This window comes from Antedon mediterranea, chromosome 4, assembly GCF_964355755.1.
Source record: "Antedon mediterranea chromosome 4, ecAntMedi1.1, whole genome shotgun sequence".
In the NCBI taxonomy this organism is placed as follows: domain Eukaryota; kingdom Metazoa; phylum Echinodermata; class Crinoidea; order Comatulida; family Antedonidae; genus Antedon; species Antedon mediterranea.
In genome coordinates, this window is record NC_092673.1 from 24,101,272 (window position 1) to 24,125,280 (window position 24,009).

Sequence of the window (24,009 nt, forward strand, 5' to 3'; positions counted from 1 at the left end):
GCATGGTCAGCGTTCATTTCCCCGACAGCTGTATTTTTTATCTAATTTTTTTACGTTGCAAATACTATACCTGAAAGGTTGAAATAAACATCAATAGTAATAATAATATTAGAACACCACAACACAATTAGGGACACCTTCGAAACCCAAAAATTGTCCACTGGGGGGGGGGGGGGAGGGGGGTATCCTTTAATAAATGTCCCACTAAGGAGGGGTTTTATACTGTAGACACGGTACTAACTAGAGATTAAAATGAGATTGGAAGTAAAACTAAGTGCTAAGTCCGTCCGTATTTAGTCTTAGTTTCTATTGAATATTTTGATTTAAAACCATTTTTATTTAAAGCGAAACAGACAACAAAGTGTTAAAGGCCAGGTGCGGGCAAAAAATTTCTATTGATCATACATTCCAATAATTATCGATCTATAGTTTCCCCTATGTTTCATAATTTTTGGGATTTTATTTGTGTTTACACAAGCTTTTTGAAAATTACCACTTTCTTATCAGATAGTTCAAATTACACAGTAAAATCTCTATTCTTTTGTACACAAATTTTGAAAATAGAGAGGCATTTTAAAAAGCTATGAAAAATAAACGGTGTGGTAAAAAATGTTATCAGATGACTAAATATAGGTAATATAACTTGAATTTTACATTTCTGGTATTTTTATTCAACTTTAGAATTTTATTTTCATGTTATAGCAAAAATTATCCACCGTATATCCACTATCTTTTTTCACCTTCTAGGGAGTCACCAGACATGTTATTACATTATGTTAACTACCTATCTACTGAAAAAAAGTCTTCCTAGTTTTTTTGGCAGAATTTTGCCAAATTTTGTATTTGACCATAATAGGGGAAATTCATGTTTTTTCGTCTTGATTTCTGTTACAAATATTAGATTTATGTACAATTAACCAGATATTATGTTTAAAATTCATGCCTGTACCTGAGCTTTAAAATGGATTAGGTATTCCCTGTCCATTTTTTACTTCTCACAACCGAGAGGGAGACTTGTTATATTACTACTAATTTCACCATGACCCGTGACTCAACAAGTCAAAGTTTTTATAGCGAACACGCAGAGAGGGCGGCAGTCGGAACTTCCTAATAAAACTCAATGTTGAATGTAACGTCGATTAGAATACCGCAAACATGACTAGTTTGGTTTTCCCATAACATCTATTCTATATTAGCTTTAAATACAATTAGTTTTGGTTTATCTATAGGCCTAATATATTAATAGTAATGACCATTTCACGGACATCGGGATTTATAAAAACAATCGGTGAAGATTTTCCAAACAGGAAATTTTTTGTGTAAATGGTTTACTCTTAAATTGCCAATTGTATCAGGGAAAATTATCTAGCAATGATAATATATACGTATGCCTTTATATTTACCTGTATAAACACCTGTCGCAGAACATCAAGTTATAGTTATACTAATCTTATAGGCCTATTGTTGCCTGGGGCCGCGCGGCTTGTTCCTGTGATGGCTCCTAAATAAGTAAAAGCAGTGTTCACTCTTCCTGGTGGTGGTAAATCATGTAACAGGAACAGTCTTGTTTTCTTCACAAACTCATATCTGCTGACGTTTGTAAAATTAAAATCCTTATGTACATTTAGTAGGCTCATAGTTTATTTACTGGATGTTAACGTTATACTACATTTCAAATGTTAACTAATTATAATTATGTAATTTCCGTCCGTACTTCGTGAAGCATTTGGCGTTTGTTGACCAAATGTCCGGGTAAGAAATTAAAAAAAACCACATGCAATAGACCTCATGCAGTAACACTACAGACAGGCCTACGCATTAAGGATCCGCGCGCTCCTTGTCATCTGACTATAAATAGACCTGAGGAAACGTACTCCTCCATTTCCATTTTACGCCCACAGTATCATCAAAGTAAAATCATTCTTGGTTCGTAGTTTGTTCGAAATTAATGTAAATTTCATGGCGCATTTCGTAAAAAAATGTAAAGAAACCGTAAAAACTGTAACATATCTGACGCGTTATAAATATAAATTGGAAACGGTTGTGAAACGCAATTGACATAGAATCGAACAGCGGAAGTTAAATAAGTGTATTTTTATCGTGCGACGACGACACGATCAGCAGATTATACGTATGGTGCTTGGCTAGCATTTTCTGTTTCGTATACAAACATATTTGCCTTTTTTGTCAGCGAATAGGTAAAGATATGATTTTGTCACCAAATACAACACTGGTAAGTTGACCCCGTAAGTGGTCGTATATGAAGTGTACTCTCAGGCTCAGACATCATGACATGAACTTTATTATTGACTGAAGGCTAGGCCTATAGGCTAGTACTAGTAGTAGTAGGGCTGTATCTAGGGCCTAGCCAGGCCTAGCAGTGAGTTGAGGCTGGGGATAGGCTAGGTCTAGTGGCCTAGCAATGTATAGCAGGCCTGGTCTAGGTAGGCTAGACATTTCACACCTCCCCCTCCTATAATAGAATAGGCTAGATATGAATGACGAGTGGGAAACGTTTGATGTTGCAGCAGTCAATATATGTCTGGATGTTAAGATCTCAATAACGGAAAGTTTAAACCTTTTTGGAATTTATAAATCAAGTTACATCACCCATCAAGTTGCGATGTTGGCCTCCCCTTTCTTATCATTGAACAGGCCCTTAGCCAGGGGGGGTTTTTATGGTTCGGGCGAACCCTCCCTTTACAGCGAACCCCCTTAACCGACTGCGAACCCCCATCCCCGATATGCCCAATACCGCACCCTCATCTCCGAAAATCGTCCAAATACGTGCCCCACAGTACAAAAAGTTGTTCGTAAATTAAAAAATTTCGTAAACTCGTTCGGAATAACTCATACAGTACATTCTTCCCTGTATGAGCGTACATCGAGCGATATAGTCTGTAAAGAGTTGCAAATGAATTGCCGATTTTAACCTGAAAAATAAATGTTTGGTCCCTGCATGTAACATGATATTGACGCGTCTCACACAGCGAGCTGGGGGACGAACGATTCGTACAAAGGACACCGCCAGACAACTGCGTACCAATTGTTTAGATCACTGGCAGTCAGGCAGCATGCATAAAGTATATAGCCTTCCGACATACATCAGTATTTATGTGTGGCTATGAAGTATAATGTATCATAGAGGATTATAGTGAATATTAATATTTTACACATAATATCTATGGTATCATGTACTGTAGTTCACATTATGGCATCCGATTATTTTTTTCTAGACCACCAGCCGATACGTACTCAAATGTATCAATATCACCTATTTACATTGGCATATTTAATTTCCTCAACAAATTGCTGTAAATAAATATTATAGATAGAGCTATAATAAGAATTGCATTTGCCTTCACCCAGTGTGCTTTTTTCGGGGCTTCTCTTAAGCCCCTTTCTCACAGAGCTGAGTGCCAGGAATATTGCAGGAATATACCATTACCATGCCGGTATGGTTTTCTGTGAGAACGGGTCGTCTTGGCATCATGCCGGCACCATGCCGGCATCGACATGACCTGCTTTAGACCTAGTAATATTCTAGGGATATTCCCCGCAATGCCAGACGGGCATTCTGTGAGAACGTAAACGCCGTTATATTCCGGGGTTCCCTGCCGAGACTTCAGACACCTTGCGCGGTCAAGTGTATCACTTTGGCGCCGATTCAATTCAATTAACAATAATAATGTCGAACTGGAGGGATAATGAGATAAGAGAGCTGCTTAAAATAAGGGGACAAGAAGAAATTTGTAGCATAATCTATAGCAGGCCTAGGCCATATAGCTCTTTGTTGGTGCCTAACAACTAGCCTGACCCTTCGTCGCCTTGTAAATTGTACAGCCTTCTAAGGTGTTTTACAGATTGCCGATGACGGCTAATTAATTGCTGTAGGCCTACCTGTATAATATATGCACAATATACTGTACATAGCATGTATTGCATAAATATGCTATAAAGGAAGATAATAATCTGTAACCTAACATTCGCCGCCATATATCCCTAGACAAAAATAATAACAATAAAGAGACTTTTTATTGGCCGAATATGCCCGACTCCTTTCTCACAGAAAGCCGGTATATACCGGTTATTTCCGGCACGATAGTCCGATGAAAATGGGTATATGCCGGTAACGATACCGGCACGACGCCAGCACTGTACCGGTATATTGCAGACACATCGGTGAGAAAGGGGCTTTAGACGTATGTTCGCATTGAACTTGAACGCAAAACAAAATATCGAGTAAATGATCAAACAATCGGCGGTTCCGCACAGAGCACGCGCATCTAACATACGGCAACAAATGTTATCGTTTAAATAGTCCACGAGTCCAAGTACGATCGTTTTGCTCATTGGTAGCATGCTGCATGAGAGTGTCTTTTCTGGCCATCTAGGGGTGTCATTTAACAAAATTTGCTTCGCCTCAGGCCCCACCCCAGGGGGGGGGGGTAGGTATGGGGGTGGGGGTGACCCAAATACTTAGTGTGCGAACCCCCCTTGACAGATCCTGGCTACGGCCCTGTTGAACTTTGTTGACTTTGTAGTTTTTCAATCTAGGTTAATTACAGTTAACCCCCTATAATAATTAATAGTATTAAGGGGAATACTTTTGGGACAAAAACAAATTCATACAAAGCTTTCAAATTCTAGACTATGTACACCATAGGTTACATTGTTAATTGTATTTTAGTACTGTAAAAGGTCCTATAATGTCTGATTTTTTACAAATATGAAGTGAGTCTAATTTTTAAAATTGACACAACATTTCAGATTTAACAGTTCTTTTAATTTAAATTTTTTACCCTAAATTAAAATTATGTTTACTGTTAACCTTCATTTTGACAATGCTTACATTAAAATGCATAAAACCAGATGTTTATACTAACTTTATTGTTATGTTTCCCCAAAAAGTTGTCTTTTATACATTCTCCTTAATTTCAACATTGATTAATTTATATCAAAGCAAGGCTATCAATAAGGTTGAGTGAGTGGCCGAGCGGTTAAGACAGTGGAACCGTAATTACGTAGCCATAACATCGGCAAGGGTTCGAGGCTCACTCGCTCCATGGTTCTGGTGGTAGAGCGAGTCTTCTCGGATAAGGACTATAAACCGTAGGTCCAGTGTACACATAGGTCATGCGCACTTTAAAGAACCTAGTACATCTTTCGAGATGAGTAGAGGGTTACCCCGGTGTACTAGTCCACACAAACACAGCCACTGTCACACACAGCCACTGTCACACACAGCCACTGTGCAAATTGGGACTGGACCGTTTTAGAGGTGTTTACGACCTGTTGGTCCAGATCCTTCACTAACTGAGTTAGTGAGAAGTCGAATAAATAAAAAAAAAAAAAAAAAAGGTTACGAATTATGGATGATACCGTTTTGGTATCTACTGGTGTCTGTTAATAAACATTTAAGGAATCCAATTAGCCAAAAGAAAATCAGTAGTAAAACGTTTAGAAGGCGGAGACTGATTGTTTTGAAACTAGAGGTAAAGCCTTTGATCTGGCAAAACTCAGCATCCTGTTGCCTTGGTCATGTATTTCCCCTTGTTTGTTTCATGGGAAAATGTCCCCTTGAAAGGTTCCGTCTGAAGGGTTTCTCAAAGGAAGCGTTATACTGTATGTCTGAACATGTCATTTTGACTTATCAGTTAGTTAAGTTTAATTTTGTATAAATATTTAAAAATCATGCCCAAAATCCAATTTTTCTTAAATTTATCGCAGTATTTACAGCAGATAGTATTCAGAAGAGACGTAACATTTCCAATTGAAACAGTTTTTTCCAAACCTAATTGTCAAAGTATGCACATTTTGTTTTTGTGTTTTTCATTTAATTTATCAAGTTATTAAAATTTCCAATTTATGAATGAACAAAATTTGCCCCAAAATTTATAGTGTCCAAATTTTTTAGGCATTTTATTATTTGTCATAAAGTTATTATCAAAAAGATGATTAATCTATCCATTCACAAAGTTGGCCCCAAATGTTTGTCACAAACTACTAACTTGTATACAATACAAATCGGCAAATAGGATACTTTTTGTTTACAACTTCGATGACCTTTTCCCATTACATTGTAGCTATTTATAGATGACCTTCAGTAACTTTGTTTATCATATTGTTGAGCAATACTATACAGTTTAAATGATAAAAATCAGTTTTTGGAACTATCTTATTATAGTGTCAAGTCCGAAGTCGCAAGTAATACTACTTCGTTGTACTTTTTACTTGCCTTTACCAATAGTAAACTGTGTTTTTCTGTTTTTAAAATTCCATAATTCAAATTGATTTGCAGGTAAATTTGAGTTTTGTTTACTGTTAGTTGTTTTTCAAATTTTATCTTAGTTGTCAAAATGTGTCTTATGTTATTTTAGTTAGTTCTACTGTAAACTGTTGTTATTTTAGTAAGCCATTTTATTATTGTTCATTTTCAAGAGCAAAACAAATGCTTTACTCCCTTAGTACTAGTACAATTAGTAATTTACTAAATGTATTTATTTATTTTTATCAATTTTATTTTATCAATCTCATCATGGGAGTGTTTGGACACTTGACTTTCTTACAGAAAGACCCGAGTTCAGGTGATGTATACAAAACAAAGGTTAAAGATCATATACAGTAAATATATATTTTAATGCACTGTAAAAATTCTATTAATAATTATGTCATAAAAACACCGTAATATCAATAGTAAAATAAAACTAGAATTTAATTCGTCACTTTGACGAATTATAGGTGATCATTTTTATAATTTTACTAATACTTAATTTTTAAAGAAACATGCACGTACATTTAATATGACCGCAAAATATTGATTTATGCAATTCTATGACCTGATGGATAAATGCTTATGGTGCTGATTGGTACCTATTAGTGTCATATAGAATATAATTATGCTCTATACTGTTACTGTATATATCTATATACAGTAAAAACATAGGTGAAAATTACTGGACCCACATTTTTGAATTTTTTGGTATGATGACGTTATCAAAATAAGCTTGAAGTTGACAATTTCAAAAGATAATGAATTGAGCAACAAAATATAAGATTTGGAAACAAATTTGGCATGTACAGGAGATGCGCAGTGCGCGCTCTTTGAAATTTTTATAAATTTGACGAAAGAGATGAAAAAACTACTTTTTAAATTTAACTGGCTATATCATAACGTCACAAATTCCAAAAAGCTTAATTTTTATATGAATTTATATCTACATTTCATCAGCTTTCATAATCAATTATAATCAACAAAGTCATTTTTAATTCTGAAAAGATGTGAGATATTTAAATATATGCTGATGGTCAAATTACACAAGCTACGTTATTAAAGTTTTTACGCGTGATGACGTCATCGGAATTAAAATAGTGGCAAGTCATGAGAAATTCAATTAATTGAGCAATCACATACTAAACTTTGAGCTAAAATTGGGCACAAAATAACAGAGAAGCATTCTATTGAATTTGATAAAATATGAAGAAAGTGAACAAAAACTTAATTTTAAATTCAAGTGGCCATTTGATGACGTTACAACATTTTGTACGTAAAATGTGTACATAAATTCATATCTACAACTCAATGGCTTCCAGAATAAGTTAAAAAAATTGGGGGTCATCGTGCATTCTTAAGAAATATTTTCATTTTAAAATTGCCTTATTTTTTACAATTTTCAGCACTTTTGTGCAATTAATTTGCGCATTTTGTCATTTATAACGTGCTCGTATAGCGTTGTTTTAAGTCGGAACTGACTCAAATTTGGTGAATATACTAAGGATGGTGAGTAGAATGCGATTTGTAAAAAAAAATCATATATTTTACGCTTTTTAAGTATTGCGCGCAATTTTTTTTTTTTGCGCAGTATTTTTTTTAAACACGCAAATGGCCTAATTCATGCTCTAAATTTATCAAAACTTAATTTTGAGCTTTTTAAATTTTTAACGCGCAATTTCACGCGCATGACCTTGAAACGTGCAAGTTTTTATTATTGTTCATTTTTACCTTTGACTTGAAGTTTATGTGTAGTGAATTTTATTTACATGTGATGATGAATTATGGAGATATGATTGATAATGTGATTTCACAAAATGCCGTATAAATGACGTCACGGATGAGTGATCACGCTGAAAAACTAACTACGACTAAACTAAATTATTTTTAATATATTTTGAAATTTTTGTGATTTATTGACATTTAACTTTTTGAGATAATTGACACACAAAATCTGTACAGAAAGAAATAAATAATATTAAAGATTTTGTACAATAACAATAGGTGATCATTTTGTGATCATTTAATTCTAAATGATCACCTAAATATTTCTAGGTGGGAAAAGGAAAGTGATTGGCTGTCATACAGAAAGACCAGAGTTCAATTCCATGTAATTAAATACTAGGAAGGATATGTACAGTCCAATTGTGTATACAAAACAAAAGTTGATGATGATCATTGATATGATATACAGTATTCATTCAATGTTAAAATAAAATTACCAAAATAACAATATATACAGTTTAAAGTACTGTAAAAATTAATTACAAGATCGATTTCATTAATAATTATGTCATTAAATAAACACCATTAATAGTAAAATAAAAATATTTGTAGGTGGGAAAAGGAAAGTGGTACTGACCAGCTTCAACTCCAATTTAGAAAGGGAAATGATTAACCTAGCTCACTATAAAGTTGTTTATTTCAGAATTGAATGTCCTACTGGTGTCAATCAATTGGCCTACTGTGGAGTATATTACTGTGTTCCCACATACTTTCTACTTTCTTTTAAGTTTAAAAGATGAGGTACACTGTACTGTAACTGTATTAAACGCTTCAATACTCACTAATAGTCAATAGGCCCATACGCCTATTCATGTTCATTGTTTTGGGTTTTCCCCAGTTACTATCTATAGAATAGTTTCAGAGTATCTACTGTTTAGTATCTGCGTCAAATCTATTCTCGATTTTATCGTAATATTGACGAATGAAATATTGGTCAATTTTTATTCTTATGCAATTTTTGTACCTGCTTATTTTGAGATATTTACAATATGTGTCTACAGTTATACCAAACAAACGCAATAAGTATCTGTATTTTTAACTCAATTTGTATTTTTTGTGCCCTCTTTTAACTTTTTATATGACATCTTGTTCTCAGTTTTATGTGATTTTATTCTTTTTTACTGTTGGTGCGACAATGTTTTTAGACAATTTTAATGTGTGTACTTTCAGCCAAAGTTTCAAGCCATTCGTGAGTTTGTCAATAAAGTTTATTGAATTGAATTGAACAGGCCCACCACTGCCGTCCTACAGTGAGTTTCCTGTCATAGTTACTATCTGTACCACCATTGGAAGATTTTATTGGTTTTTGAAACCAAATTTACCTATAGTACTATGTTAATGGTCCACCATCAACTTCAAGTGTATGGAAGTTGAAGCCAATAAATTAAAGTGTTGATATTGTGATAGGATTTAATATTTTGACATATATTACTACACAGTACCGTATATTATACGTCATCAGGAACTCCGCATGACATAACCTACTGTAGGTCGACATAATTTATGTTGAAATTACATGTACAGTATTTTGTTTTGTATGTAATATAAACTGTGCTTTCGTTCCACTTTGTATATAAAGTTTATTATTAAAAAATACCCTGTGTAATTATGAGTGTGGACTTTATTACTGAGAAATACGCATTGTATACATGCATCTATTCTCTTGTAACTCCTTAGAATTGTGTGCAAAATATTAGATTACAGTACTCTTGTGAATTTGTTACTGTACTACGTGATGTTTTATTGCAGTAGCGTTCCCCAATGAATTTTTATTGTTGATGTTTAACATTACTTCAATATTTGAATTTTTTTTCACCCATCTGAAGTTATTTGATTTATTATTTTACTCTACTGTAGGTGTATTGTCCCCCTGAAAAAATAACTGTAAAACATTTTATTGTATTGTCCAATTTATTGCTTACCTTAGTGATGCTTACCTTAGTGACATAAGGAGGCAAAGAGTAATTTCTCGTATAGGCTGCCTCCTCTCATAGTGTTTATGTATTTGTCATATTTTTGTTTGAAAGTGTCAAGTGTTGGGCTTGAAACAATGTGATAAAGTAATCAATTCCATGTTTTTATGATATGTAAATCAAAGAAAGAAGCTGTACTAAAGGTATTAAATCATGGTTTACACAGGTTAAAAGGATGGCCTCGTGTAAAAAGTAAAAAAAATCAGAAAAACAAACATTTTTAAGACCATGAACAATCTTATAAGTTTCAATCATGTCACCTCTATTGTAATGTTTAAATTGTTTTTGTTTTTACGCAGAGGGTTATCCCTATTCAAGACTTGTTTATCTACTGATAACTATGAGCAGAAGACAGAAGTAGCAATATGCCAGTTCAACCACCTCAATGGACGGACTTCCTCTCCTGTCCTATATGCTACACAGTGTTTAATGAAACCGTACACAAACCCATAAGCTTAGCATGCGGCCACACAATGTGCAAGAAATGCCTGGCGACTCTCTGCAAGAAGCAGTGTCCATTTGACCAGGCTATGATACAACGAGATGTGGACGAGCTACCAGTGAACTTCGCCCTCTTGCAGTTGGTCGGGATCGAGATTTCATTGGAGAGGGATGTGGTGCCGTCTAACATTGTAGACCAGTATGTTAAACATTATGCAGCTGCCAAGAAATGTGTGGAGGAGTTAGCACTCTATTTGAAACCACTTGGAAAAGGTAGGTAGAATATACCAGTGTATTTTTACTCAAATCAAAAAGTCCCTTATAGAATTGTTACCATCTTAAAAACAAAGGCTTACAGTCTAAATTTCTGTCTAAACTATCAAACTTTATGTGACAAAAAAATGTGATGTGATGTCATATACCTACCATTGGGCATACCACTACCATATTTGGGCACACTTGTTTTGTCCAACTACTATGTAGACAGAGCTTAACAGTACAATGACATGGCCTATGAAATTACGTGGGATGTTTAATCTTCATACAACAATGTACTTTAAAAAGTTCACGTTGTCTTTTGAAACCTAGTCTGCATGCATTTGAAGAATTTACTGGCCAAAACAGCCTGTAATTTTGAGGTTTTACAGGACATTGACCAGTACTAATAATCTTAAGCTCTGTCTACACTATCAAACTAGTTTGACAAAAAAGTGTGCCCAAATATGGTAGTGATATGCTCATATGGTAGTGATATGACATCATCATGTCCATAGACACATCACATTTTTTGTGACATAAAGTTTGATAATTTAGACAAGGCTTAATACTGTCCAAATATCAACAGTATCTACAGTACCAATAAAACTAGCATACAGTAGGCTATTCCTTTCCTTTTTTAGGTTGTTCTACAAAATACTAACAAGTATTCATTGCCATTTTCAGTCATTTCAGAAGAGTTAAACACGACATGACAATACTGAACTGACAAGATTACAATCCTTATCATATTGTTCCATGTTTATGTGTATATAATATTTTCACAGTTTATAATCAATATAGAGTGGTACATTGTTTAACGTAACCAGCGAAAGGCCGATTTTGATTTTTTGTTACTTCTGTAAAATTCAGTAGAAAAAAATATTCTTCCAATAGATAATACAATCATACAAACAACATACACAATAGCATTATATTAAAGATGGTTGATTAGTTTCAGTAATGCAATTTGAATAATAAAAACTTTATCACATACTGTACACTCATTTTGACAATTCATACAGTATATCGTCTATAGAAAAGGAAGTGGTTCAATGAACACCAATTACTTGATAAAGGAAGTTATACATTCACTGACTAATTGCTTTGAATACAAAAACTATATTTCCTAATCTTCATTTACATTGATAAATATATTGAGTATAACCTTGTTATATTGTCTGTAAGCCTACCTATTCAAATTTAATTCTTATAGGTTTTCCCTCTTTAAATGACGACTTTGTTGAAGTTTGACATTGACTTGTTATAGACGTATGCACTTTGCTGTATCTATTATAAAAAAACTTTGTTATTTAATTTAAGATTTCAAATAAGAAGGATATTATTATGTCTATACAATAATATAATTGTACTGTAGTTAAATTATTTTCCCCACAGTTGTAGTAAACAGTTAACACAAATAAGTTTAACTAAAAGGTAGATTCACTGTACAATAGTACAGTACATAATATAATTTTATTTGTCAGTTGTCTAATATTAATGGTAAAGATTTCTATGTTAACAGTTGTATGTATTGTGCGATGTGAGAACAATCATTTGTTTATCGGCGCTATATAAAAATAAGTTATTATTATTATTATTATTGCATGTATACAATTTATACAAAAGGTGGATTTACATTGTAGATTTTATATTTTGTATATAAAATTAATGTCCAATTTGATTTAAAGCTTGGTTCGCAAGATAACTACAAAGTTTATATCTTTTGTATGAAATCTTTTAACATAAAAACAATACTTTTTTGGTTGTGGGAAAGCTTCATCAATTACTTTAGATTTCAAAATTTAAATAAAAATAAATTAATTAATAAAACAAACAGAATATAATGAAATAAATAGATAAGGAAATGTCAATTTCAAATCATTTTTAAATATTAATAAGTTATTTTTTGGAATAAAGTTTTATTTGTGCTATTTTTTCCTCCTCAAACTGTATAAAGGTTATCCTGTACAAAAAAAAAAGAAAAACCCAAAATAGGACCGGTATGAGTGCAAATGGAATGACTTACTATTTCCTTACATTTTTGTAGTTCCTTGTTCCTTTTACCTATAGTCTATCATTCCTTGTTCCTTGTACATTTTCCAGGAAGTATAATTTTGAGGAGGAAGTCGAATGAGGATACGGTGTTCATCAGAATAAAAGTCATTTGTGATTTGTCACTGTTCATATGTTTATTTTATTAGAGTTTAGCCTAATTCCATTTTGTGTATTTTTTAAAATCCTATTTTTATCCTTTACTGTAGAGAGGTGATGCAAAAATATATTAACAACAGGTTTAAATGGTACATATTATATACTCTATCATTCCTTGTTCTTTGTACATTTTTCCAGGAAGTAAAACCTGAGGAGGAAGTCAAATGAGGATGCGGTGTCCATTAGAATAAGTCAGTTATGAGCTGTCAGACTGACTGACTAATCATTTCATATTTATTTTTTTCCTTTATAATTTAAAGCCAGAGTCCCTGTTATTATTAAAACAAACACACAATATTGGGTTCAAAATTAAAGTTTATAAAAATAGAGTGTATAATAATTTGAACATGTTATTTAAACCTGCCACAGGTGGAACAAGTATCGGAGCTTGTGTACTTAGTCGGCCAATGCAGAGGAAATTAGTAGCACTTCTGAACTGCCAGCTGGTTGAAGACGAGGGACGCTCGAGGGCATTGAGAGCAGCTAGATCGCTGGGAGAGCGTACGGTGACAGAACTCATTCTTCAGCATCAGAATCCTCAACAGTTGTCGGCCAATCTATGGGCTGCGGTACGCGGAAGGGGATGCCAGTTTCTTGGCCCAGGTACAATTTTAATGTACTCTAGTTAAAAATAACTTGTGATTATCGGATATCAATTCTTATTAAGTTATCTTTTTGGGCAAACTTTATATAGAAAGTAGTATACCCCCACCTTAAATAAACGCCTCTCCCAGATATTATGCCCCTCCCTCTATAGAATAGAATTTTCAACCCCCCCCCCCCCTCAAATAAACACCCCCGGGATCTTTATTTATTACCTTAAATAAACGCCCCACCAAATGCATACATACACAATATTGCATTACATCACATTTCTATTTTTAGTAGAATTCATTGACATGAAAAAAATTAAAAATTACCATTAAATTGTTACGATATCACTTCTCGATACTGTGTTTTTTGTTTCTAGAGGGTATTTATACATGTTACCATATTAATAAAAGACTCCTCCAGATAAAGGAGCCCTTGAACACCCCCACACCACCAACAACCCTGGGGCATATTCAAATAAATACGGTAATACGATAAAATGTAAATTTTAATACTTGTTTATTTCAGCAATGCAAGAGGAAACATTAAAACTGGTACTATTGGCGTTAGAGGATGGAACAGCCTTGTCTAGGAAAGTTCTTGTACTATTTGTCGTTCAAAGACTAGAGCCTCAATTCCCTCAAGCATCAAAGACGAGCGTAGGCCATGTTGTGCAGTTACTATACAGAGCGTCATGTTTTAAAGTCACCAAACGTGATGCGGATTCATCACTCATGCAGTTAAAAGAGGAGGTATGCTTTATATACACCTTGTTTAATTTGTAAATACTATATTTGGAAAAAGCCACAAGGCTCGAGCTAGGTGTAAATTACATTATTTCATATGCTATGCAAAAGAGAGTTTTCAGCAACTGTTTGAAGATGTTCAATTTCTTAAATTATGGGCGAGAATATTTATTAATTAAGAATGTGTTTTTGTCTGCTTTTCTAGTTCCGCAATTATGAAGCTCTCCGTCGAGAGCATGACGCTCAGATTGTCCAGATTGCGATGGAAGCTGGACTGCGTATTTCACCAGAACAATGGTCATCTCTCCTGTATGGAGACTTAAATCACAAGTCACACATGCAGTCTATAATAGATAAGGTAAAGCTCTGTCTGTACTATCAAACTTTATGTGTCTATATATGGACATGATGTCATATCAGTACCATGTTTGGGCATATCACTACCATATTTGGGCACATTAAATTTTTTTTTTTCAAACTAGTTTGATAGTGTAGACAGAGCTTTAGATTGTTTACAATGAACACTGCTTTTATTTGTTATGCTTTTAATCACTCTAGCTCATCACTAAAACTGCATGTTTGATCATGTCAGGAATTTACACAATTAAGATATTTATTATAAATTCATTAAAACCCCTACTAAGGGGACATCTTTAGGACCCAACACTGTCTTTTTAATAGGAAATTTTATGGAAATGGTGTTGGCAAGTGTTGCCTGAATAGTAGGATTTCTACTATAGAAAAAGAAAAAAATACATTATTTAAACAAAATAATAGAGTGGCTGAGTAGTTTTGTGCCCTATAAACTTGTCCATCCGGCTGGGTTCGAGTTGCAGACTTGATGTAGTAGTAGAACAATTATTTAAAAACTTTTTAGAGGACTAATTTTAGAGGAAATATTAACCTGTGAGCCGACAATTTTGTTAAATTATGGGATTTCCAACTTTTTTGGACTTTTTTTCTATAAAATCATTGTACTTTTAACCCAAATGAATTCTTTATCACAAGGTAATGACCTTCTGCCGAACACATAGAAACAAGAACATTATGCATTTTCATAATTAAACCTTTTCTTTTACAGCTACAGACACCTGCTTCATTTTCCTCAAGCATCAATGAGTTGACAATAGCATTACAGCGTTCAGGGGATCCAGGCAACTTGAAATTACTACAACAACACCTGGAATACCTGGCAGAGATTGATGGTAGCACAGGTATGCAAATCACAATTTTCTTGTTCAAATCAAGTATACTTACATTTTGGCCATGATTTCTGGCGATGCAGTAGACACCTGTACTGTACACCTAAAAAAATTGATCACTGTTCGTAAAATAATGGAAATGCTGTATGAAATGTGAAGCCAAGTGGTTTTGAGGTTTTCGGTAATTTAAAGATTCTTAGTTAGTCCTATATTACTATTTTATTGTTTTAATCATGCCTCAATAAAAGTTTGAATTCAATTCAATAGAACTTTATTATCCCGCAAACCCCAGGGAAATTCATTTGGTTGTGGTGATACAGTTTCATAAAAACAACTAAAAAGGCAAGAGCACTATAATCATAATAAAAATCTAAAATGTGTTAAAAAACACAGAGAGAAACAAATAGCACACAAGTAAATTCAGGTTTATAAGTTCCAATGATCAATAAAAAGTGTATAAAAAAAGTTAAAAGATTCAGTGAAAAACGATGAGCAGTTTGTCACGACAACCTTGTCGCCACACGTGCAGCGCCATAAGCTGCCAATGTAATTTATTTTAATGAATATTTAGTGAAAAATAATAGGTATAGTATAATATATTGTTCATTATTTTGTGTTACTATTTTTGTTTAAAGAGAGCAGTGTGCCTTCCTGGGAAGAGTGTGAACATGCAATGAGTGCTGTCAAGTTGATTGTTCAGGGCTTTGTAGATTTTGCACAGAATTTTAGTCACACAAGAAAAACAATCAACCAACAGGTAAATAATGATGCTGATTGATACTGATTAGGTTTTTAGTTAGTTTAGTCGATACTCGTTTGGCCCATTTAGACTTAGGCTAACCCTTGTGGTTGTTGAACTGGTAGGGCAGAGCCAGATACAGTTGTTTCTATCTCTGAAAGATGCACTGATTGCACCGCACATGAGTTAGATCTGTACAATGGACTTCCAGTTGGATACATTGATCTAAAGTTGGGGAAGATGGGTGAACTGGACCTCCCTTTAATTCATAAAATGTGACTTATTCTAACAACAGAATTCTAGGCTTTGTATTTTGAAAATGTTTTTTTATATTCTATATATAGACTCCAAACGTTACATTTAAAACGACCATGTGTCGAGACATTCAAAAGGGAGGCTGCCCTCGAGGTTCAAACTGCACGTTTGCTCATTCCGATAGAGAGAGAAAAGAGTAAGTACTTTTGATTATAAATATGGTCGAGTATTTATTGGTTTGAAGTGTGAGGTATGATTTGAAGATGGTAATTGGTCAAATATTATTTCAGACATCGTGCAGAAAGTCGTAGGCTAATGCAGACAATGACGAGACAGACAAGTCAAACAAGTATTGGTGAAAAAATTGAAAAGAAGTCATTAGTGTCACGTGGACTAGGTCATCCAATTAGAACACCATCACCAAATCCAGTATCAGGATTGCCTAATATGGAAAGGTTAGAAGTTGGGTTTGTGTTTATAGAAGTTAAAATTTAGAGAATGTATTACAACATCGTTGTTTTTGTGTTGAATTGATTGCACTAGTGGTGTTTATGGATTATACCATTTATGGATCAGGTGATTCCTTTTTATTTGCTGTTTATCCAGATAAATGCTGCACCACTCAGATTCCCTCTTTTTTTAGACAGGGGTACATTACCAAGGAAATTTTAACTACTATAAATTGTAACGAATGTTATATTTTTATCAGGGAAACAATTTCTCCACACGATATGTCAAAACATCCTACAGCTATTGGACGTCATGAAGAACGCCATTCACCAAGTAATGTGGACGACAGTACAGCCCAATTATATGCACATAAGGTTCAGCAAGAAAGCCGAAGGAGTGAAGGTGTAGCCAGAGCATATGGACACCATCTGCATGATGAACCGCCTTTAGCAAGAATGTTCCATCAAGAACATCAAAGCCAGAAGGAGGAAGAGGAGGAAGCTAGGCTGTATGGACATGGCAGATATCCTCCGCCTCATGCTATGTACCAATATGAAGGCAAGTACTGTATATATATATATATGTAACACAAGGCTTAAATGCATTTTTTATGTATTTCTTATGTGTTGCCAGGTAAATAGTTGCAGTGTTCAAAATACAAATTTGTTTAAATTGTATAAATGAATATTCATTTACTAGAGAAAGGCAAACTTAAGTGTATGTTCCAACCAACATATTATAGGTTTGTATTACAAGTGCAATTATATATTGAATAACTTGACACTTTCCTTTACAAAGGAAGTGATGGCCAGTTGCGCATGCAAGATTCGATTTAATTGGTTGATTTGGTTGATGATGCATAACTTGTTTTTATCATAACTAAATTTAAATTTCAGTGGTTTTTGTTTTGGTTTTTTTACATCACCCATCATTCTACTTTTAAAACATTCCTTTTCAGATCCATACTATTACGAAGCATATTCCCATCAAGGCTTTAGATATCCAGGGATGAAAAGGAGCTCTCCACCTTACAGTTCATCAAAATCTACCTCTGGTCACCCTGTATCAGACATGTATTCACCTGTACAAGGCCAACAGCACCCAGGCCCCTATAGACAATTAAAAGCTAGGCCGTACGAGGCCTACGAAACTTACCCAAAGCATGAAAAAAGTAACTATTTACCATGGTTCAGAGAGCCACCTGACCATCCAATTGACTATCAATACTCGTCGCATGAGGGTAGCAGAAAACGGCAACCGTACCCGATTGAGCGTAATGGTGGGTACGGTGGTTATCCACCTCCTCAGCCAGTACTACCTAAAAGAGGCTGGGAGCAGCATATATATGGCAGAAGGACTGCTGATGTTGCAGACCACCCAGATGCGTATTCGTCACCAGTGGCACGACAGTATTCAAGGGATAAGATGGTAGAAAGTCTACGTTTTACCGAGAATGAAATGGAATGCAGACGAGACGAAAATAAGGATGTTTTACAAAACGATACTGTAGACAAGAATAAGGAAATGACAGATGTTTCAGCTCAGAATTATAATGTAAGTTTTTATATTATATTGCGATTATTATATATTACATAATTATCAAGTTATCGTAACATTTGAAATTAACACATTAAAATGAACATTCATAGGAATTTATTGCTGAACAATTTTCACTTCCAATTTCAAATTCAAAGTTTTATTATTAATTTATCCAGCATATAATATTCTATATACATGTATTTGGTAATAAAGACAATTTCTTTCACAAAATATTTATTTCATTGCTTGCACCTGATCGAATATAAAATCTTCAGTAAAATTAGGATTTATTTAATTCTCTGTTTGGTTATTAATATTTAGTATTACAGTACAGTAACTGTTTAATTTATTTATCATTTTGTTTTTAATTATTAGTTGCCATCTATAGGTGTAATAACACATTTGGTAAGATCCAAAATGAAAGCCGCCTCTATTAATTTCATGTTTCCCCCCCCCCCCCCCCCCCACCCAACTAAGCACAGCACACCTCTATACCTTTCAATTGTAAATCATCTTTTTTATTTTATTTTTCCTTTTTTTCTTATAAGCATGCTTTTCATTATATTTTTATTTCTTTTTAACACAAAATAATATTTTTTGTCAACCTATTTCTATTCTTGTGTGATAAAAAAAAAAATCTTAATTTAGATATTAAAAGTTTTCAATATGCTCAGTTTTATATTCTAAAATGTCTTTAAATCCTAGACAAATTTTTATTAATTTTAATCATGCAGTAAATATCACTTGGTTTACAAATACTGTACACTATTGTTTTACTTTATTTTAGAAAATAACACAGCACAACACCAACTTAGGCTACATAATAATATATTATAGAATTATATTGTATAAGATGATTTTAAAGACAAATTTTATGACACAATTTGTTGTTTAATTAAGGTTCCAAGTATCAATCAGCTGAATGAGAGAGAAGCCAAGCTTATTGATCTTCTTACCGAAATGTCACCAAACGTACCACCAAACACAATATTTGATGACCCAGAAAATTTCTACCACTCTGTCAGAATGCCCCGTATGGCTGAAAATAAACGACCGCAATATAAGGAAGATTTCACACGGTTCTACCGGCAAGATTCATCAAATGATACTTATTCATCAAAACTTTTGGGTAACAATCGCTTAAGCATATCGTCGATTACCGATGATCAACCGGTTTATGAAATGTTCCCAGCTAACAAGGAAGTGTGCACAAAACTAACGCCAACACTCAGTAAAACGCATATACGACATGTTTCTACACGAGCAGAAAAACAGGCGCATGCATACCACGATTTTAATGATTTGGAGAACTTATCATTGAAAGATGTAGACGAACAACCGGATACGTTTTTGTCGGGTCTCGATAATCATAAAGAGTTATCACCGCTTGTTATTTCAACAACAAATTTATCATCTGAAAGATCAGCGCTCCTGAACTCGCCTGTAGAAAATGTTTTTCCTTTAGGTTTCGGGCCGATTTCTCGTTCATGTCGTACGTCTAGTAAAATATCTAATCCGGTTCAAGTGAATGCAGGAAAGGCTGGTTTTACAATACCGGTAAAATTGAACTTAGACTGCCATACTGCACCAGCTCTTCAGGAACCATCTGGCTACTACAGCGGCTTCCATTCTCCATGGTCCAATGAATTTTCAACATTGTCATGGGGTATAGGTGAAAGGTTTGTGATTTTTTACATTTTTATTTATTCAGATTTCTGTACAAAACAAAAGGAAAGGAGGAGAAAAACCTAACAAGTGCTAAGTAATTTCTAATTAGAAAATTGTTGCAAATTTCAATGGATTATTCTACAGTCAGATCTCTGTATACCGGACGTTGTAAAAACTGGAGACTCTCCCAATAACAGACTTTTCTTGAAGTCCAAACATTCCCAAATTCATTTTTACCATTTAAAATGCATTCCGAATACCATAATTTCCACAAAACCATCATATTTTGCCAGCCCATAGATTTCTGGTATTGACTGTATTACGTATTCAATACATAATAACTATTATTAGCTTCGTGAGGTGGTTTTCCGAATGATCGTAAAATAAAAACGGTACTGGGTATGACCAACTAGCGTTATTGTCACCGACTAGTCATCCATTCATAGAAGTACTGATGTAGTAGCCTACCTGTACGGTGACCATAGAATGTGACCCGAGGCATGACTAACTACGACTTTTAGTTTATAGAAGATTGAAAAAATTGTTAAGAAGAGTTGTACTGTATGTGGATGTTTAATGAAATTATGTCAATAATGTTTACACACTAGGCATATAAATAGTAATGTTTGTTAGTAAAAATAATTTTGAGTTAATAAGAATAAGATATAAGGAAGAAAAGCAAAGAGACTATGGAGCGGCTATTCCTGAATATACAATACTAAGTATCGTAGATTTAAATTATAAATTTTAGGCGATCTTGTCAAAGGTCAACCGCCTATAGCCTGCCACGTTTCGATATTCAATATTGAACTTTACCTCATCTCAATGGTGTTTTTAGTTTTTACATTAGTACTAGGTTGAAGCGAGTGACCGAGCGGTTAGGACAGTGGAACCATTTAATATCCATAGAGCATCTGTCTACACTATCAAACTAGTTTGACAAAAAAACTGTAATGTGCTCAATATGGTAGTGATATGCCCAAATATGGTAGTGATATGACATCATCATGTCCATATATGGGCATAAAGTTTGATAGTGTAGACAGAGCTTAATATATTATGTTGATTTATTTACCTATAAAAGATTGCCTTCTTTGGTGAATAGTGGAGAAAATGAGGAGGAACAGAAAAGAAAAATCAAGGAAGAATTAAAATTTGTACAAAATCAGATACAATGTAGAAAGGTAAGTGTGTGTTCTTCATGATACCATCAACAATAAAAAGTGGTTGTTTATGATGTACTTAATTAATCAATTCCATTTGTTGAAAAAAATAAATTCAAGCCATAAAATGTATGGAAGCTTATACTTGTACATTACTGCAGCAACTTCAGTAGATTAATTTTTACATGATCCCTTAATGATTTAAAATAAAATACAATATTTAAACAATAATTATGATTGTTTTTTAAAAGGATGCTACAGACATTCAATTAGTAGAACGTGAATGTAAAGCAATCGCTGAGCATGATATCTCGTGCAAGACAGATTCCAAATTGATGGATAGTGAAGCGTCACCACGAGACACGTCTATGCATGTGCTGATGGAGGAGCATTTGAAATTGACACCTGAAGCAAAGGTATGGTGAATAATAATTACCACATTTCTATAGCACCCTTTTCATAAATAATCATGCTCAAAGGCGCTTTATAACACATTGTTAATCATCACGTATGGAAACATACTCCCATAATGCAGCTCGTAATCAGTGCAAAGTTGTGTCTTGATCTAACTGGGTTCCCATTTTATACACCTGGGTGGAGAGAGGCAAACTTAAGTAAAGTGTCTTGCCTAAGGATACAAGCAATGTGGTAAGTTAGATTTGAATCACGATCTCACGATCAGTAGGCCGACGTGCAATACACTGCGTCACATACTCCCACAAATGTTTTGTTTTCTCTTATAGGACAACTTAGTTTGGGCTAAACACTGTTTTGGGAGAAGCCAAGCAAATTCAGATGGAAATTAAAGGATGTTTTTTATGAAGATTTGAGTATGTTGACAGCAATGGCAGTCAAGCAAGAACTTAGAAAAGCTCATCATTTTGGTATTATTAATTTTTTTAATAAAGTGTTATAATATAATTCACTTTTCACTTAATTAACATGTATAATTTGAATACATTGTTCCGACTAAGAATGTTCCACAGTAGTAGGCAATCCTGCAAAAACAGATATAATTTTTATTAATTATTTATCCTCGCATTAAAACTTATGAAACAGAATTTATATATATTTTTCAAATATTGAATATTTATTTATATATATTTTGTTTCCCACTAGGAATAAAAGGAAATTTAATTCCGTTTTTAAATCATATTTTGTATGTCTTTATAAGACATAGTGGCCATTAAATAAATAATGTTACTGTATACTGTGACACTTAAATTTAACTAGTACTGTACTAATTTTTATCAAGTATAAATTAATAATATTCTATGAATAATTTTTATAAAATTTACATATTATTCAAAAAGTTCTTTTCTTTTTATAAATGAGGAAACTTATTTCCAATTTAATGTTGGAATTATTTTGATGATATTGCAGCTTTATTTCATTGTCTTTCAATGACTAAATATTTCGTTTTTTTTGTTTCCCGAAACATTTGTTTTCCCATTTACAAATTAATGTGACCGTAATATTATTGTTGTTTATGAGAATGAAAAAGAGAATTTATATAATTTTTGCTTTTACAATTTGCTGTGTACAGTCGTAGTAATTTGCTATTGTGTTTGAACAAATTTCAGAATTCCAAAATATTATCTATCGTTATTATTGTTCTTTACTATTAGAACAAGATTATTATTACTACCTGCCATTATTATTTTTCATTTGCAGTTTGCTGTGTAGTAGTTTTAAGAATATTTTAAACAAATTTATTCAAATTTTCTGTCAGTTGTGACTAAATATATACAGTATGACAATGAAAAGGAGAATTCTATTATATTATATATGATTTTTCATCTACAATTTACTTTGTTTTTATTTTTTAATACACATTACATAGGTTTCAATGTTATATTATAAGTATAATGAAGAGGTTTACAAATCACTTGATAATGTATTGTCAGGTCTAGTTATGTGAACATTATGTGTTTTTATACATATTGAAAGATTATTAGGCCTAATTTTATATTAAAATGATATTGATTTTGAAAAAAAAAAATGTATTCAGAAGATGGAGATTATATCATAACAATGTTGCAGACTCGGAGACGTATCCTTCGTTGTGGTAAATGAAATATAAACTACATTTTGATATCAATTTTTGACGGACTAATAATCATGTTAAAAATAAATCCTGGATCCGCCCCTTAGACTTGTATGTACACAACATAGCTCAATGTGTAAAGTAATTTGTCTTCAGTGATCACAGAATGAAATAGTCATTTTAATATTAAGACGATCTGCAAGCATTTGTTTGCAGTATCACCAATATTAAAATTGTGTGAGTTAATGTTGCCATATTTAGAAGCTACGTTCACACTGAGGCCGGATAAAAAATCATGAAATATAGTGTATTTTTTAAGCAACTCTTCACACTAACACATTCTGGATACTGTTATTAGTTAAGTTCATATATACAAATATATTCATCTATATATTATAGTAGCACTCTATAGGGGTGTCTTGAAAAGTTATTTAAGCACCGCTCTGGCTACACTATCAAAGTGTAATGTGCCCAAATATGGTAGTGATATGACATCATCATATGGGCACATCACATTTTTTTGTCACATAAAGTTTGATAATGTAGACAGAGCTTTAGAATTGATGTTGTGGTGGTTGGTCCAAGTAGGTAAGAAATACACTAATTAATGGTGTTTAGAGTAAGTGTTCTATATTAACTTTTTCTTGGGATATTTCCATAATAATATTTG

General features: G+C 33.4%; 1 protein-coding gene across 1 annotated transcript; it reads left to right on the forward strand.

Annotated features, from left to right (window-relative positions):
* The first annotated feature begins 2,085 nt into the window (after positions 1-2,085).
* On the forward strand, positions 2,086-22,491 carry LOC140046981 (uncharacterized). The gene is made up of 15 exons (XM_072091768.1): positions 2,086-2,233; positions 10,329-10,743; positions 13,309-13,542; positions 14,059-14,282; positions 14,482-14,634; positions 15,358-15,490; positions 16,114-16,235; positions 16,562-16,668; positions 16,763-16,927; positions 17,182-17,480; positions 17,881-18,476; positions 19,362-20,140; positions 21,214-21,313; positions 21,544-21,708; positions 22,036-22,491. Exons 2-15 carry the CDS (start codon positions 10,395-10,397, stop codon positions 22,096-22,098), a joined length of 3,489 nt encoding a protein of 1,162 aa, XP_071947869.1. The 5' UTR covers positions 2,086-2,233; positions 10,329-10,394; the 3' UTR covers positions 22,099-22,491.
* The last annotated feature ends 1,518 nt before the right edge of the window (positions 22,492-24,009 follow it).

Excerpts from the sequence above, each read along its gene's own strand:
- LOC140046981 (XM_072091768.1), top strand. The coding sequence starts at position 10,395 with ATGCCAGTTCAACCACCTCAATGGACGGACTTCCTCTCCTGTCCTATA. Across the intron at positions 17,481-17,880 it reads TGCTATGTACCAATATGAAG|ATCCATACTATTACGAAGCA; the intron begins GCAAGTACTGTA and ends ATTCCTTTTCAG. Across the intron at positions 21,314-21,543 it reads ATCAGATACAATGTAGAAAG|GATGCTACAGACATTCAATT; the intron begins GTAAGTGTGTGT and ends GTTTTTTAAAAG.